We start from the raw sequence: 18,274 nt of genomic DNA, 5'->3' as shown, positions 1-18,274 counted from the left end.
GTCTCTCTTGGTAATGCTTTTGCTGACAAATCTGCTAAGGCCGCTGCTCCATGTCCTCTCGTCTCTCACTGATCATGATTCGATGTCACACATCTCCCCTGATGTGTTGCTTGACATGCAGTCTCAGAGCCCCTCCCAGGAACGACTCTCTTGGGAAACACGGGGTGCAACTAAAAACACTGATGGCCTTTTTGTGTGACCTTTGGGCAAACCTGTCTTGCCTCGTAACTTTTTCAAATGGGCTGCTATTTTGAGTCATGGGGTCACCCATGTCTCGACGGGGGGTATGGTGAAACAAGTTGAGGCTATTTATACAACATACGGGTTTGCAGCTTTTTCACAACACTTTTGCAGAGAATGTTTGATCTGTGCTAAATATAACGCACAAGGAAACTTAAGACCTTGGAGAGGGAAGTTCCCGACTCCATTGTATCCATTTCAGATAATACACATGGATTATATACAATTAAATAAATGTGAAGGGAAAGAATATTGTTTAGTCATAGTAGATGCATTTTCTAAATGGGTAGAAACATTTCCCACCAAACATGCTGATGCACTTACAGTGGCAAAATCCTTATGCAAAGACATCATTCCAAGGTATGGTATTCCAGAAAAAGTTTACAGCGACAATGGTCCACATTTTGTGAATCAAATAGTGCATAACCTTGGAAGAATGTTCCACATAAATTTAAAGAACCATTGTTCCTACCATCCACAATCGGCTGGCCTTGTTGAGAGGGCTAACGCTACTATAAAAACAGATTACGAAAATGTATGAAAGAAACCAAACGACCATGGACTCAGTGCTTAGACCTGGTCATAATGTACATAAATATTACAAGTACAACAGGGCTAACTCCCTATGAAACTGTGTTTGGAAGACCTTACAGACTTCCTCAGTTCAAGGACACATGGGAGATCCCCGAGGAAGCCACATTAGCTGATTACATGAGAAAAATGTTGGAACGTCAGAAGAATCAAACCAATAACACTGATGATGAGCCCATGTCTCCACAGGAAGACCCCAAAGTGGTACCGGGAGACTGGGTTTTGATCAAGAGTATCAAGAGGAAGATTTGACATTCACCCAAGTGGGAAGGTCCCTTTTTGGTACTACTCACGACACCTAATTCTTTGAAAATAGCCGAACGCAACACGTGGATGCATTTATCTCATTGCAAAAAGGTGATCTCCGCAGACCCAACCCAAGTAAGGAAGGTGAGCAAAGTCTGGTAATAGTGCCTGATCCTGGTGTCAAGATCCAGGGTTGACACGAAAGCTAGCAGAAGCCTATTCCAAGACACCAACCCGAAGCTCAGGATGTTGACTCTGAGGAGATCTAAAACATGAGCATTAGAGAGTCATTCGTAAAGTGCTTTAATCGGGCCGTAGCCTGCGCAAAGTCTACCATGTGATTTTGGTTGTTTTTGCTGGTTTGTGTTATTGTTATACTTTTTTCGGGGGTTATTTTATTGGTAGAGTATCATGAGCCTCGAACATTCTTCTCTCAGGCAAGTACCAACACTGATTCTAATCAATATGGCTCATGGGGAAAAATTGCTAGACATAAGCGCAACACAAAATCCCCTTTTGATCATGTTGTTTGTACTCCAGAAACCGTCCGCGTTCCAACTTGCGTGCCGTGGCTTTTGTCCTGGAGTTACAATAATTCATTGATGTTTACTGTGGCCCCTAATACGTCTTCTTCTATTGTTTTACCTTTGAAAAGTCTGAAAGGTTTTCAAAATGGTCACCCCACTACTGGGGGTGAATGGCTCGGATATTGGTGGTATTTAACTGGCCACCCGGTTAGCACCGACTGGGGCACCCTTGTCACCACATAAACGCGAGATTATTGGCCCTCTGGTTCCAGTGAAGAGGCTGTGTTCTTCGCTAGATGAGTTACTTTGAAGAATCAGGGCACAAGCCTCCTTTTGACTCTTACACTCCCTGATGGTCAAATTCGTCCTCCAAATGCCACCTTGTTTAACACTTCCTGTTGGGGTTTTCAACTGTGGGCTTGGTCCTCTGGAATTGATCCTCACTTTCCTATTGCTATTTGCATTAACAAAACAATGTCGATCGCGGACCGTCCCGTTATAAATAATTAAACCCTGTCAGCAGGAGCAAAAATCACAAGTGTGCTCCTCACTGATGTAGACAGCTATTTTTTATCCTCCACGGGAATAAGCGGTCAAACCAACAACTGGCTTCTTATGGTTGAGCAAGCCGCAAAGATGGCTAACACCAGTTGCATTGCATGTATGGGTCCAAGACCTCTTTTGAAAATCATACCTGCAAATATAGTTCCTAGGTGTGCTGTTGTTTTAATGTTAAACTCATCCATTTCACCCACTCATGATTGTTTTAAATGGGATAAGGTTTACCCTGTTGCCTCTATGACAAAACGTAAACCCCTTTTTTCTTCCGACGTAGCTAAGGGTGATTTCACATGCATTAGATTACCTGGTACCGGTGAGAAGCTCGGCGCCCTAGCTACTCCATGGTGTGGGTCCATGATTAATGTCACTGCCCCTTTTTTGCCTATTGCTCGTAGTGATATTTGGTTTTGGTGTAATAGTAACAAACTTTATGATAGGTTGCCTTTAAACAGCTTTGGAATTTGCGCTTTGGTAACCCTATTGCTTCCTGTTCATTTGATACCAATGTCTTCTTATGATCTAACATCTTTTGCTAACTCCGTAGTGCCCGAGTCCTGGCCGAGAACGAAGCGAAGCGCCGAATGGCAGGGCGCGGCTGATCAAACTTACATAGACGCCATTGGTGTTCCTAGAGGAGTACCGGATGAGTATAAGTTGGTGAATCAGATAGCAGCTGGTTTTGAATCCGCCCTGTGTTGGTGGTGTACTCTTAACAAAAATGTTGACAGGATTAACTACATCCATTACAACGTGCAGAGGCTTGGAAACTGGACCGAGGCGGGTTTCAAGGCGGTCCACTCCCAACTGGCCGCTACTTCCCTCATGGCTTTCCAGAATCGAATGGCCCTTGACATGCTACTCTCAAAAGAGGGCGGTGTCTGCGCCATGTTCGGTGAGCAATGTTGCACATTTATTCCAAATAATACTGCAGCCGGCGGAAGCCTGTCCCAGGCCCTTGAGGGCCTGCGGACCTTGAACGGGAAGATGAAGGAACACAGTGGGGTGAACACAGAGGTTTGGACCGACTGGTTGAACGTGTTTGGAAAGTACCGCACCGTGGTTTCCTCTGCCCTGGTCTCCATTGCCGTTTTCTCAGCCATTTTGACCTTGTGTGGATGTTGTTGCATCCCTTGTCTCCGATCCCTAATTAACAGGCTAATTACAACTGCTATCTCTCCACTAGCTGAGACTTTCCCGTTGCTCCAAAGGGATGACCTTTCGATCGACGGGGGTTCCTTCTCTAGTGACGACCCGGTCAGCGAATCTATTGTGGTAAACCTGTCCGATTTGTTTCCTGACCTTGGCTTTGACGATTAAGACTCAATTTCCTCCCGAGTGTAAGTTAGTTCTTGCGAAATGTGATCCCTTGGCTGAAAATCTTTTTGAAGTGGCCATATGGGTGATGAGTTGGTCTCCGGGAACTTATGATAAAACAGGGGGGAATTGTTAGATAAATTGTATATATATGTTATCATACGTTCCCTAATGAGTACTTATTAATAAGATGATTGCACAGAATGCTTGCTGTTTCGCCTTGCAGACCTCCACCAGTCAACAACAAGTCAAACGATGCTGTCTGGAGCTTCCTGACCTTCTACGCCTCTGGGAATCCAAGAAAGTTGTTGATAGCTCAATCTATTTTGTTGATGTCTGCACATGGCATTTTGTCCTTGCATTCTTTTCTCATGGCGTCTTGTCTGTGACTTCTTGTTTCACATAGCATTTTGTCCTTTCACTCTTTTTGTTTCTCATGACATCTTGTCTGCGACTTCTTGGTTCACATAGAATCTCGTTTCTTCTCTAATGAGAAAAAGCCCACGCCTTCTCCCCACCTATTAGGGGCTAGTCTCACATTGTGGGTAGGGCATTCCAAATAAAAAGAGCGAAGAGTACAAACAGATTTTTAGTGTAGTCAGTTTGCTGTAAATCTGGATGCACTCCTCGCGAGAAAAACTCAATATTCTGCCTCACTTGTTTTGTCTGCTGATCCTTTTCTTTTATACAGATATTCAGTCAGAGAAAATACCTGACACACATGCTGATAGGACTTGGGGTTGGAGCACCAGTCACAAACAAAGCAGTCATCATAATAATGGGCTGCAAGTTACATGTTGCTTGGCAACCTGGTCAACTCTCAAATGGGGGGGGGGGGGGGGGGGTACTGTCAGTGTCTGTGTGCTCGCCCCTCACTTCCTGTGTCTACTCTCAATCTATGTACTAAGTCACCTGCCTCTCGTTACCTGTCGCGTATATAAGTCCTGTCGGCGTGTCACACCTCTGTCGGATTGTTCTCGTCTCTCGTCTCGTCTGTCATCGTCGTTCCTGTCTTTATCTTGTCTTTATCTTGTCTTTTGTTCGGTTAGTCTTGTGCCTAGTCGAGCTTCTTGTAATCTGGCTTTGAATTCTCCAATAAACCTTGGTCCAAGCTGCATTTGGTCGCCCTGCTCCATTCCTTCCATGACACACAGAGAATGAATATTCCGATGGATTTAATGATTTGGAGTGACACGGATGGTTCGTTAAAGTTGTTGTTCATATTACATTTATTTGATACTACATCTAGTCTGACATCAGCAGCGCACGTAGTTCCGGCGTCAACAGCTGTGTGTGTTTTTTTTACTGACACAGGATGAATATCCCGATGGATTTAATGATTTGGAGTGACACAGATGGTTTGTTAACATTGTTGTTTACATTACATTTATTTGATATATCTAGTCTGACGTCAGCAGCGCACGTAGTTCCGGTGTCAACAGCTGTGTGACACAAGACGAAGATTCCGATGGATTTAAAGAGTTGGAGTGACACGGATGGTTCAATAAAATGGTTGTTTATAGTGTTATTTGATATATAGTTTATATATTGTTATATGGGCCTGTGGAGTAATTTGAACTCCAACTGACGGAGAGTCCGACGTCAGCGGCGCGCCACACACGCGGCGTTGTTTACATAAAGGACCAAGAATTCGATCGATGGATTTAATGATTTAGAGTGACACAGATGGTTTGATAAACGTGTTATTTATGTTATAGTTATTTGAATAACTGTTAATGTTGCATCAGGCCCGATCTCAGCTCCTCGTTTGTGTTTATGTCACGTTAGCATACCGTATCGTTTAGCCTGTTGTTGCTGGTTCATGTCTGTTTTTGGTGTTGGATTTTGTCAAATAAATTTCCCCCAAAATGCGACTTAAACTCCGGTGCGACTTTTATATGCCTTTTCCTCTTTATTGTGCATTTTATGGCTGATGCGACTTGTACTCCGAGCGACTTTTAGTCCGAAAAATACAGTACATTTTTAATTAAAATTAAACTCATCTATTTATTTTTTTAATTTTGACTCTGTCAGTCCTTCATAAACTATGAGCATGATTAAGATTATATATTACTTTCGGTACATTGACGATCTAATTTTTTATGAAATATGGGTTATTTTGCTGGCTAATTTTTAACCTGGAAGTAAGATGCCTTAAAACTAAAACCCAGCCTCTGTTTATTTTTTTTTTTTATTCATTATTTCACATTCGTTGGTAGACTTGAGATACAGTCATTGACCAGTCGCTCATAATCAGCTCAAAATTATGTAAGATTAAAGCTCAGTTAATGCACCAAAAAGCAATGACTAGTACTTTGTACATTGCAGGAGGTACTGGAAACATTTGATCATTTACTCAATGCACCAAAATCAGAACATTTGCATAAGAATTCAAGTTGCGGGCACAGCTGCTCTGAGAAGCTGGGTGTGTGTGTAGAATGCAGGGGACATATGGGGGTGGCTCTTCACAATATGAGAGGACCCTGTTATTTTATTTGATCAGGCAGGGCTGATGCTTAGAGAGGAGAAATGAGCAAGAATGCTCCAAGATGAGTGAACTGATGAAACCACCACTTTAAGGGTGTATTTGGTGAGGAATTAGCATTTTAACATGACTAAAATGTCATGTGCGAAATGAAGCAGGGTGACCAAATGCAGCTTGGACCAGGGTTTATTGAAGGGAAAAGGGTGGTGGAGGAGAGGATGAGGGGAACGAACAGGCAGGAGAACATGGCAGGACTAACAGGGAGGCAAACAGGCAGGAACAAACATGAACACAAAAACAGGACAAAGACAAACAGGGCAAACAGGAAAACCGGAACTAATAGGACAGAGACAAATAAAGGTCAACCTTTGATGACATGTGAAGACCACACAAAAAATGCATGTAGAACATGTAGAGCACACAAACTCCACACGAGTTCCATACCAGAACCTCTGTAATACGAGGCAGATATGCAAATCACTCCTTGACAAGTATGAACTTACAGTTCTGTGAGCTGCAGATTTTCAAAGATCTGCCAGGACAATGTAGTCAGCATTGGGTTCTTGGATAGGTTTCTAATGGAGAGAGTATAAAAGAAATACATTAAAAGTGGTTAATTCAGTCATTATTGCCGTTTTAATGTTATATTTTAATTTTGTAGTGTATATGCATGTTTTCTAAGTCACCCTGTTGCAACACACCCGCTGTATGCACAATTGCACCATTTCCACCGAGTTTCTCTTATTTATTCATTGCTCTTATTTATTCATTGTATGTGCCTTCTTATTTTTACTTTTTGCATTGTTTACTTGAATGTGTAATATGTCTTGTCACAGTGGGATAGTAGGAAACAAAATTTCGATCTCTTTGTATGTCTTGGCATGTGAAGAAATTGACAATAAAGCAGACTTTGACTTTGACTTTAATATCTGAACATTTGAATATGTAAACTAAAGTGCAATCACATTTGTAAATGAATGGCTTCTGATTTTTGAAATGTAAATAAACCAATATACTGTGATAAAACAACAAAATTGCAATAACTGCATTAACCATCAAAGTGAAGTCTAACTGTAACTGTCGTCTTGAAATAAATCTGAATTGTCACGTCTCATCACCGGGTGCTTTATTATGTCTAGGTTACCATAGTTTCTGTTCGCGTCGCCCCTCCCCTCCTGTGTTGCCTCACAATCAATGTAATCACATTCACCTGCCTCTTGTTACCTGTAGTGTATTTAAGTCCTATCTGCCCTGCACTCCCTGTCGGATCATTGATGTCCTTTGTCTCTCGTCTTCGTCTGTCGTCGTCGCTCTTGTCTTTTGTTCAGTTATACTCGTCCCTAGTCGAGCTTCTTGTAGTCTGTCTTTTGAGTTCTCCAATAAACCCTCGTCCAAGCTGCATTTGGTCGCCCAGCCCCAATTCCTTCATGACATGAATAAGGAAAAACATTGCAATAAAATAATGCAAACTGCTACCGCTATTTGTGGGGAGCCTGAAGACTGTATAGGGCTGGGGTCGGGAAACTTTTTTGGCGGACAGAACCATACATGCCCATTTTTTACAAATAATTTCCCGTGAGACCCATACCATTTAAAAAAAGCGATAGGCTAAATACAATTAAATGCATGTATTTTAATTAAGACCAACGATTTTTTGAGTGTACTAATGTATTCTTTTTAGCAACGTCACCAAAAGATCCATATCTGGCTCGCGAGCCATGGGTTCCCGACGCCTGATATAGGGGGTTGGCTCGGATGGTTATGCTCTTTTTGCCCCCAAGTGTCGGTCAGAACACAGGAGGGAAGATGTGGTTCAGTTTGGATTGCTTTACAGAATTATTGACAAAAAAGGAACAGGCACTGTGGCTCATGGGTGCATACAGGCAAACTGGCAAAAGGGTATAGCACACGTTTGGTCTTTAGGTGTGTGAATGTGATTTTTGTGTGATTATTGTATGAAGCGTGTGAAGGGTGTGTGTGTGGGGGGGGGGGGGGGAGGTGTTTCTGCAACAGACAGAAATACAGCATGTAAGTCAACGCTCAACTTCTGACGTCACACAACACGAGTAGACAACACGCATTACGTAACTAACTGCGCGCAACGGTTCCGTGATACTAAATAACCATGAATGAAATACTCTCGGTAACACACCAAACATAAGTCATCGAGACAACAAAATACATTGGCTGGCAACCATAAGTCGCCGTGCCGCTGCATAACGGCTACTTGTACGATGTGAGGCAAACTTAAATGAGCGCGCCGGAGCTGTCAATCAAACGGCGCACACACGACGAAAACCGCCATCGGACAAACGGCACAACAGTGGACAGTAGTAACAATGAAATGTATATACTCACTTTGTGTCAAAGACACACACGATCACAGCAACATACTCAGTCGATACGAGCAACCTTTAACTTACCGCTGCGCACAAGTGAATGGGTATAATGTCTACACCAAGGGTGGGCAAACTTTTTGACTTGCGGGCCGAATTGGGTTCTAAATTTGGACCGAAGGGCCGAACCAGGAGCAGATGGATGTAGTGTTTGTGTGAAGTAATATAAACGACATGTAAAGGTCATTGCATAAAAGGTTTTGACATTTAGTAGGTAGTAAAGAATAGATATTCAAAAAAAGATTTTTGAAAACAAATGCATTTATTAACAGCATTAAAAATATTCACAAAAAAACTGCTATCAGTGATTCTCATAAAATACGACACTGTTATTATGAATAACAGTCTCCATCACTTCAGCACCTGCAGGTCAGATTAATGAAATATGTTTATCTTATGAGGCGAAATCACATCAAACAGCAAACATTCCGACCAAATATAACATCTTGAAGAATTGGTGAAAGAATACATCCAAATAAAGTAATCAAAACGGCAACACGGTGAGGGGTATCTGAAAATCAGAGCAGAGTTTTAACTCACAAACACCTGGTGACAGAGGTGAGGAAACGGGAAACACTTCCTTAAAGTAAGCCTTAAGAACTTTACAGGTTAAGATTAGTCACAAACAGATGGTGCATCAATGTCCTTGAGCATCCTGCATTGTTTGAAAATGAGTTAGTTAGTTTCAATCCCTGCTATTTGTACAAATCATATTCAAAATGCATTTTTTTACAACAAACTTGAGAGCCTCCCCTTCATTTTCAGTGGGAACAGTGTTGTTGGTCTCCCTTTTTTTGCTAGTGCATCTTGGTCTGGAGTAAAATTTGTAATTCTTAGGATAGAGCCGAGGTGTCGGTCCGTTAACCTTGAGCTGTGACGGGCTTTGTTGACATTCATGCGGCTGAACGTCTGATCACACACGTAGGTCAAGCCAAATTTTAAACACTCGGCACTCAGTTTGTTTTCCTCGGGCCACTCATTTTAATGGAAGGATTCCAGGGGAAGGTTTGTGGGTGGCTTTAACGTAAAACTGCATCTGAAAGCTCAGATGGCCCCGTGGGCCGGATGTGGCCCCCGGGCCGTAGTTTGCCCATGTCTGGTCTAGACCCCGAATGCAAGACGACCCTCACTATCTCAGTTTTATTTCAATGCAAAAAACACCGTCTTATATTCGGGCCAATATGGTACAATATCCAGTGATTTGTGATCGAGAAAATACTTTGCCTTATACAAGATAGTGATATTTTTTTGCCAGTTTGTTTTCAATGTATTTAATCTGTTCTTTCCAATGTATATATTCATCTACAATTACAGCAATCTCAATGCTCTCGAGGAGATCTGCAATGAGGAATGGGCCAAAATACCAGCAACGGTGTGTGAAAACCATGTGAAAACTTACAGAAAACATTTGACCTCTGTCATTGACAACAGAGTATAATACAAAGTAATAATGTGAACTTTTGTTATTGACCAACTACTTATTTTCCACCATAATTCGCTTTTGTAAGGGGGGAACTTTCACAATTGGTGTGTATATATATATATATATATATTCTTTGTCTCTGTGTGCAACCAGTTCAGGGTGTCCCCCGCCTACTGCCTGATAACTGCTGGGATAGGCTCCAGCACACCATCAACCCCTGTGGGGACAAGCGGTATAGAAAATGGATGCACAATACAAACAGAATATTTTCGAATCACATGAAGAAGAGTACGCACTAGAACACAGGTGTCAAAGTCAAGGCCCGGGGGCCAGATACGGCCCGCCACGTCATCTTAGGTGGCCCGCGAAGACAAATTGTGTATCAAATTCATGTCAATTCCAAAATTTCAAATTGTTTTCACTTTTAAAATATAGAGATATTGTTAGCAATTTTTTATTACATTCATTATTTTAAGGGTGGCTCAGTGGTGCACTGGGTAGCACATCCGCCTCACAGTTAGGAGGGTGCGGGTTCAATTCCACCTCCGGCCCTCCCTGCGTGGAGTTTGCATGTTCTCCCCGGGCCCGCGTGTGTTTTCCCCCTGGCACTCCGGTTTCCTCCCACATTCCAAAAACATGCTTGGTAGGCCGATTGAGCACTCCAAATTGTCCCTAGGTGTGAGTGCGAGTGCAAATGGTTGTTTGTCTCTGTGTGCCCTGCGATTGGCTGGCAACCGGTTCAGGGTGTCCCCCGCCTACTGCTCGTTGACGGCTGGGATAGGCTCCAGCACACCCGCGACCCCCGTGGGGACGAAGCGGTTCAGAAAATGGATGGATTCATTATTATAAATAATTTTGATTTTTAAACATTTGATTTGATTTCAATTTTTCATTTCGAAATATTTGAACCGTTTTTGTTAGTCTTTGTTTTGAAAACCAGTTATTCATCAGTTTGTTGTGTAGCCTTTACTATATATACAATATGAGACATTAATACATTTATGTCACGTCTCGTCCCCAGCCGTTTTACTATGTGCCTGCTGTCAATGTTTCTGTCTGTGTGCTCGCCCCTCCCCTCCTGTGCGCCCATGATTAGTGTGATCATTCTCACCTGCTTCTTGTTACCTGTCGTGTATTTAAGTCCTGTCTGCGCCTCACTCCCCGTTCGATCATTGTTGTTGAAGTGTCTTGTTGTCGTCATGTCTTGCTGTCTTCTTGTCTCACGTCCCGGTCAGTCAGTCAAGTTATTGTTTTGTTAAGTCATGTCAGTTTGCCGAGTCTGTTAGTTTGTTTTCTCCAATAAACCCTGGTCCAAGCTGCATTTGGTCGCCCTGCTCCATCCGATCCGTGACAGAATGATCCGACCACTACAGCGAGCAGTGCTTGGACCCTCCTCCACCACCAGCTCCCGTCTGCGACGTCCGATCCATGTCCGTCGTCTGAGCTTGTTTCAGCGCCATGGGCTCCGCGGCCGCCATTGGACTTCGCTCCCGCGACGCTGGACCCGCGGACGCGATCAGACTTCGCTCATCCCTCATCGGAGTGCCTCCCGGCGCCATCAGACTCGCGGCCGCCATTGGGCTCCACCTCAGCGTTGCAAGACCCGCGGGCATCGCCAGATTTCAAGCCAGCTGCGACGAGCGCAGTTCATGTCCCCAGAGTTAACGCCAAGCACGATTCATGTCCCCAGAGTTGCCGCCGAGCGTGGTTCATGTCCCCAGAGTTGCCGCCGGGCATGGTTAGGACTTTGCCATGGCCAGTGAGGATCATTAGTGTGATCATTCTCACCTGCCTCTTGTGACCTGTCGTGTATTTAAGTCCTGTCTGCACCTCACTCCCCGTTGGATCATTGTTGTTGTGGTGTCTTGTTGACGTCATGTCCTGCTGTCTTCTTGTCTCTCGTCCCGGTCAGTCAGTCAAGTTATTGTTTTGTTAAGTCATGTCAGTTTGCCGACTCTGTAAGTTTGTTTTCTCCAATGAACCCTGGTCCTAGTTGCATTTGGTCGCCCTGCTCCATCCGATCCGTGACAATTTATTTGGGTTGACAATTTTAATGGCCCTTTGAAGCAAACTATGACTATGATGCAGCCTGCGACAAAAATAAGTTTGACACCCCTGCACTATGGGGAGCAGTAGGATCAACTTGAAAAAAATAAAACCTTTATTGTCATCGTACATCAAAAGATATACTACGAAATTTCATTTAGCAACACCTCCTGTTAAAACAGGAAGTTGTTCTGAACATCCATCCATCCATCCATCTTCCGCTTATCCGGGGTCGGGTCGCGGGGGCAGCAGCTTCAGGAGGGACTCCCAGACTTCCCTCTCCCCAACCATTTCATCCAGCTCATCCCGGGGGATCCCAAGGCGTTCCCAGGCCAGCTGAGAGACATAGTCTCTCTAGCGCGTCCTGGGTCATCCCCGGGGTCTCCTACCGGTGGGACATGCCCGGAACACCTCCCCAAGGAGGTGTCCAGGAGGCATCCTGATGAGCTGCTCAAGCCACCTCATCTGGCTCCTCTCAACGTGGAGGAGTACCGACTCTACTCCGAGTCTCTCCCGGATGACTGAGCTTCTGACCCTATCTCTAAGGAAGAGCCCGGACATCCTGCGGAGAAAACTCATTTTGGCTGCTTGTATCCAAGATCTCGTTCTTTCGGTCACGACCCATAGCTCGTGACCATAGGTGAGGGTAGGAGCGTGAATCGACCGGTAAATTGAGAGTTTTGCGTTTTGGCTCAGCTCTCTCTTTACCATGACAGACTGGTACAGAGTCCGCATTACTGCCGACGCTGCACCGATCTGCCTGTCGATCTCGCGCTCCATCCTCCCCTCACTCGTGAACAACACCCCAAGATACTTAAACTCCTCCACTTGGGGCAGGAGCTCATCCCCGATCCAGAGAGGGCATTCCACCCTTTTCCGATCGAGGACCATGGACTCGGATTTGGAGGTGCTGACCCTCATCCCGACCGCTTCACACTCTGCTGTGAACCGCTCCAGCGAGAGCTGGAGATCACAGCCTGAAGAAGCCAACAGAAGCACTTCGTCTGCAAAAAGCAGAGATGCAATGCTGAGGTCCCCAAACCGGACCCCCTCAACGCCTCGGCAGCGCCTAGAAATTCTGTCCATAAAAATTATGAACAGTATTGGTGACAAAGGGCAGCCTTGGCGGAGTCCAACCCTCACTGGGAACGAATCCGACTTACTGCCGGAAATGCGGACCAGACTCTGGCATCGGTGATACAGGGACCGAACCGCCCTTATCAGTTGGCTCGGCACCCCGTACTCCCGAAGCACCCTCCACAGAACCTCCCGAGGGACATGGTCGAACGCCTTCTCCAACTCCACAAAACACATGTGGACTGGTTGGGCGAACTCCCATGCACCCTCGAGGATCCTGCTGAGGGTGTAGAGCTGGTCAACTGTTCCACAGCCAGGACGAAAGCTACACTACTCTTCCTGAATCCCTCCTCTCCAGCACCCCTGAATAGACCTTAGCAGGGAGGCTGAGGAGTGTGATTCTCCTGTAATTGGAACACACCCTCCGGTCCCCCTTCTTAAAAAGGGGAACCACCACCCCAGTCTGCCAATCCAGAGGTACTGTCCCTGATGTCCACGCAATGTTGTAGAGGCGTGTCAGCCATGACAGCCCCACAACATCCAGAGCCCTTAAGAAATCCGGGCGGATCTCATCCACCCCTGGGGCCTTGCCACCGAGGAGTTTTTCAACTACCTCAGTGACTTCGACCCCAGAGATTGGGGAGTCCGCCTCGGAGTCCCCAGGCCCTGCTTCCACAATGGAAGGCGTGTAGGTGGAATTGAGGAGGTCTTCGAAGTATTCTCACCACCGACTCACAATATCCCGAGTCGAGGTCAGCAGCACGCCATCCGCACTGTAAACAGTGTTGACGTTGCACTGCTTCCCCCTCCTGAGACCCCGAATGGTGGACCACAATTCCCTCGAAGCCGTCCGGAAGTCATTGTCCACGGCCTTGCCAAACTCCTCCCACGCCCGGGTTTTTGCCTCAGCAACCGCCAAAGCCGCGTTCCGCTTGGCCATTTGGTACCTGTCAGCTGCCTCCGGAGTCCCATAGGCCAAAATGGCCCGACAGGACTCCTTCTTCATCTTGACGGCATCTCTTACCACTGGTGTCCACCAGCGGGTTTGGGGATTGCCGCCACGACAGGCACCAACGACCTTACGGCCACAGCTCCGGTCGGCCGCCTCAACAATGGAGGCGCGGAACATGGTCCACTCGGACGCAATGTCCCCCGCCTCCCCCGGGACGTGGGAAAAGCTCTGCCCGAGGTGGGAGTTGAAGCTCTTCCTGACAGGGGATTCTTCCAGACGTTCCCAGCAGACCCTCACATGGTGTTTGGATCTGCCATGTTGGACCGGCATCTTCCCCCACCATTGGAGCCAACTTACCACCAAGTGCTCAGTGGCCTAGTAGGAGAGTGTCCGCCCTGAAACTGGAAGGTTGTGGGTTCAAACCCCAGCCGGGTCATACCAAAGACTATAAAAATGGGACCCATTGCCTCCCTGCTTGGCACTCAGCATTAAGGGTTGGAATTGGGGGGTTAGATCACCGAATGATTCCCGAGCGCGGCACCGCTGCTGCTCACTGCTCCCCTCTACCCCAGGGGATGGATTAAAATCACATGGGGATGGGTTAAATGCAGAGGACACATTTCACCACACCCAGATGTGTGTGTGACGATGATCATTGGGGGACTTTAAGTGGTGTTCAGTTGACAGCTCCGCCCCTCTCTTCGCCCGAGTGTCCAAAACATGCGGCCGCAAATCCGATGACACGACTACAAAGTCGATCATCGAACTGCGGCCTAGGGTGTCCTGGTGCCAAGTGCACACATGGACACCCTTATGTTTGAACATGGTGTTCATTATAGAAAATCCGTGTCGAGCACAGAAGTCCAATAATAGAACACCGCTCGGGTTCAGATCGGGGGGGCCGTTCCTCCCAATCACACCCTTCCAGGTCTCACTGTCATTAACCACGTGAGCATTGAAGTCACCCAGTAGAACGATGGAGTCCCCAGAAGGAGCGCTTCTCCAGCACATCCTCCAGGGACTCCAAAAAGGGTGGATACTCCGAGCTGCCGTTTGGTGCATAGACACAAACAAGTCAGGACCCGTCCCCCCACCCAAAGGCGGAGGGAGGCTACCCTCTCATTCACCGGGGTGAACCCCAATGTACAGGCGCCCAGCCGGGGGGCAATAGCTATACCCACACCTGCTCGACACCTCTCACCGTGGGCATCTCCAGAGTGGAAGAGAGTCCAGCCCCTCTCAAGAGGGCTTGTACCGGAACCCAAACTGTGCATGGAGGCAAGTCCGACTATATCTAGTCGGAACTTTACTGCCTTTCACACCAGCTCGAGCTCCTTTCCAGCCAGAGAGGTGACATTCCATGTCCCAAGGGCCAGCTTCTCCAGCCGGGGATCAGACCGCCAAGGTCCCTGCCTTTGGCCGCCGCCCAGCTTACACTGCACCTGACCCCTTTGGCCCCTCCCACAGGTGGTGAGCCCATGGGAAGGGGGACCCATATTTCCTTTTCGGGCTGTGCCCAGCCGGGCCCCATGGGCGAAGACCCGGCCACTAGACACTCGCCTTCGAGCCCGGCCTCCAGGCCTGGCTCCAGAGGGGGGCCCCGGTGACCCGCGTCCGGGCGAGGGAAAACTAGATCCAATTTTCTTAATCATCATAAGGGGTTTTGTGAGCCGTGCTTTGTCTGGCCCCTAACCTAGGACCCGTTTGCCATGGGTGACTCTACCAGAGGCATGAAGCCCCCGACAACGTGGCTCCTAGGATCAGAGGGGCACGCAAACCCCTCCACCACGATAAGGTGACGACTCACGGGGGGCTTTAACACACGCACTATGGCTTACATTATGCATTGTAATTATAATCATAATATTTATATAAACGGACTACGGATGGGCGGACGAACGGACGGATGGATGAATGAATGAATGAAATTGAAATACGCAAATAAAGTGGAGCCTCGGTTTTCGAACATCCCGGTTCTCGAACAAATCGGTATTTGAACAAAAAATTCGAGATTTTTTTGCTTCGGATGTCGGACGAAATTCGGTTGTCGAACCTTGCGAGATGAGCCGAGAGGACCCGCATGCCAACTGACTCAGTTCGTTATTACGTTCTCGTTACTCTGAGGATTGCATCAACTCTAATCATGCCTCCAAAGGAAGCAAGTGGGAGCAGTAAAGCCATCATAAATGCAACAGTGAGCGCCCGGCGCGCTGCGGTTGCGCAATCGGACCAAATTAAGCTCCCTGCACACTGAGGTCCGCTTAAATTTTGGAAAGTACATCGGGACTTTAAAAATATTTTCTAAATTTTAGCAACCGCTCTGTCATAATAATGCGACCAGCGCGGTGCAGTTACACGGTCGGCGGCGCGCTACGGTTGCGCGTTCGGCGGTGCGCTGCAGTTGCGTGATCGGACAAAATTAAGCTTCCTGCGCACTGATGTCCACTTAAATTTTGGAAAGTACATCAGGACTTTAAAAATATTTTCTAAATTTCAGCGACGGCTCTGTCACAATAATGCGATCAGCGCGGTGTAGTTGCGCAGTCGGCGACACGTTTGGGCGTTCGGCGGTGCGCTGCAGTTGCGCGATCGGACAAAAATGCGCAAATGAAAAAATGCATAAAAAAGGCGGGGTTTTTTGTTTTGTTTGGAACGGATCAATTTTTTTTCCATTATTTGTAATGGGAAAACATGATTTTGATTTCGAACTATTCACTTCTCAAACAGCCTTCTGGAGCGTATTGTGGTCGAAAACCGAGGCTCCACTGTAGTTCATTAATTATGTAGGTAGGTCGGTCTATAAAGACTAGACACCAATGTCAGTACAACACCAGTGGCAATGCTGTTATCTCGCCTTTTCTATAGAGAGCTGTGGTCTGCGGAGAATAGGGATTTCCTGGCTTTGCCTGGCGTGTTCATAATGAATGTGAATGCTAAAAAGAAACAAAAGGCTGTTTCGTCCTCTATGAGGTGGCAGAAGAGACCCAAGTAAAGTGTTTTTTGTGAAATCCTTTGTTCAGTACACACTAAATTTAGATAAAACTGAGAATGCTAATGGCAACTGGGAAGTAGCATGTTTGGCATCTGTAATAATTTGAGGATATTATTTTTAATATTAATATTAAAGTACATATTAAACATATCCATCCATGTTTTTATTCGGGGTTGGACACTTAGTTTTCTTTGCTTCGGCCCGCTCCTTTTGAGCAGACTTACTGCTCAAATAAACAAATAAAAGAAAATTTGTGTCTATACATTGTTATTAAATATGTCCCTAAGCTCAAGCGCAGCAGCATAATTCTAATATTTTCAATTGGCGTACTGAAAGCACTTGTCCTTGTACTGGAAACAACAAGTAACATCTGAGAACGTGACAATAATTGTGAACACTCACATATATCTTAGGTCCGGATTTTGGGAGAAAACATGTGGCTGGATTGTATGCAGACTGCTCCTCATAATGGTCCTACAACACAGAAAAAACACAGAAAATGAAAATGGTTGCTTTCTCCATTTAGAGGGAAGGCGACAGACAGACACAGTTACTGAAAAAAGCAATGACAAAAGCTGTCATTCCAAAACAAATTTTATCTTTTGTGGGTTTTTCATTGATTATTTTAGTTTATTTCTTTGGTATTTCCAAAGAAATAAATAGCATGTTCCTTAAATAGTAGTAACTATATTTATAAGATGGCGGCGCGTGCACACGCAGCGGCCACTCTCTGTCAAGTCAAGTCAAGTCAAGTTTATTTGTATAGCCCTAAATCACAAACAGTCTCAAAGGGCTTCACATAGCCAAAAATTGACAATTATTCTCAAAGCATCCCCTGATCATAAGCTCCCAAGCCACTTTCATAAGCCACTCTCTGTCCGGTCAGTACGGTGATTTGTTCGTCTAATGAGTGTTCGTCCGACAGTCTTATGTGTTCGTCTCGTCGTGCTTTATCGTGCTACAAGTACAGCAGGCAGGTTCTGCTCGACATCGGCAGAAGTGGGTTTTGCGGCGTTCTGGACTTTTAAGCGTCGACATTAAAGGCGCTCGGACTGCTACGTCCTGAAACGTTGCCGACCTCACCCGCTATTCCTCCCCCGGTTGGGAGCCGTCGGAAACGGTGTGCGAGGAGGCAGAAGAGGGGCAAGCGCGGAGGCGTCCGGGCCAGGCTGGCGGCCAACCCAGCGCGCCCGGCGGTGCCCTCCATTCTTCTGGCGAATGTTCGATCGCTGGACAACAAAATGGATTACGTTCGCCTGCTGAGGTCTACGAACCGGACGGTGCGGAACTGCTGTGTGCTCGTGTTCACCGAGACCTGGCTGAGTGACAACATTCCGGACTCTGCCGTGCATCTGGAGCGGCTAGCGTGCTATCGGGCGGACCGTGCCATTGTACGAGGGGGAAAGTCGCGAGGAGGTGGAATA

The 18,274-nt window shown here is 46.3% G+C and overlaps 1 protein-coding gene and 1 pseudogene across 4 annotated transcripts in view; one reads left to right on the top strand and one right to left on the bottom strand.

Annotated features, from left to right (window-relative positions):
- LOC148395973 (NT-3 growth factor receptor-like) overlaps window positions 1-18,274 on the bottom strand; it is a 154,957-nt gene that overhangs the window by 57,665 nt on the left and 79,018 nt on the right. For all 4 annotated transcript variants that reach the window (XR_015859231.1, XM_088379872.1, XM_088379875.1 and 1 more), the window contains exons 3-4: window positions 17,253-17,324; window positions 6,468-6,539 (exon numbers count right to left, since the gene is read on the bottom strand). Coding sequence is in view for 3 of the 4 variants with exons in the window: in XM_088379872.1 (XP_088235998.1) it covers window positions 6,468-6,539; window positions 17,253-17,324 (144 nt within the window). In the remaining variant the exon portion in view is untranslated. The remainder of the gene's footprint in view (window positions 1-6,467; window positions 6,540-17,252; window positions 17,325-18,274) is intronic.
- LOC148395974 (uncharacterized) lies at window positions 961-4,540 on the top strand (annotated as a pseudogene).

Source organism: Syngnathus floridae, chromosome 6 (genome assembly GCF_059516105.1).
Source record: "Syngnathus floridae isolate MCC-2025c chromosome 6, RoL_Sflo_1.0, whole genome shotgun sequence".
Lineage (NCBI taxonomy): Eukaryota > Metazoa > Chordata > Actinopteri > Syngnathiformes > Syngnathidae > Syngnathus > Syngnathus floridae.
This window is presented reverse-complemented; position numbering and strand designations above follow the sequence as displayed.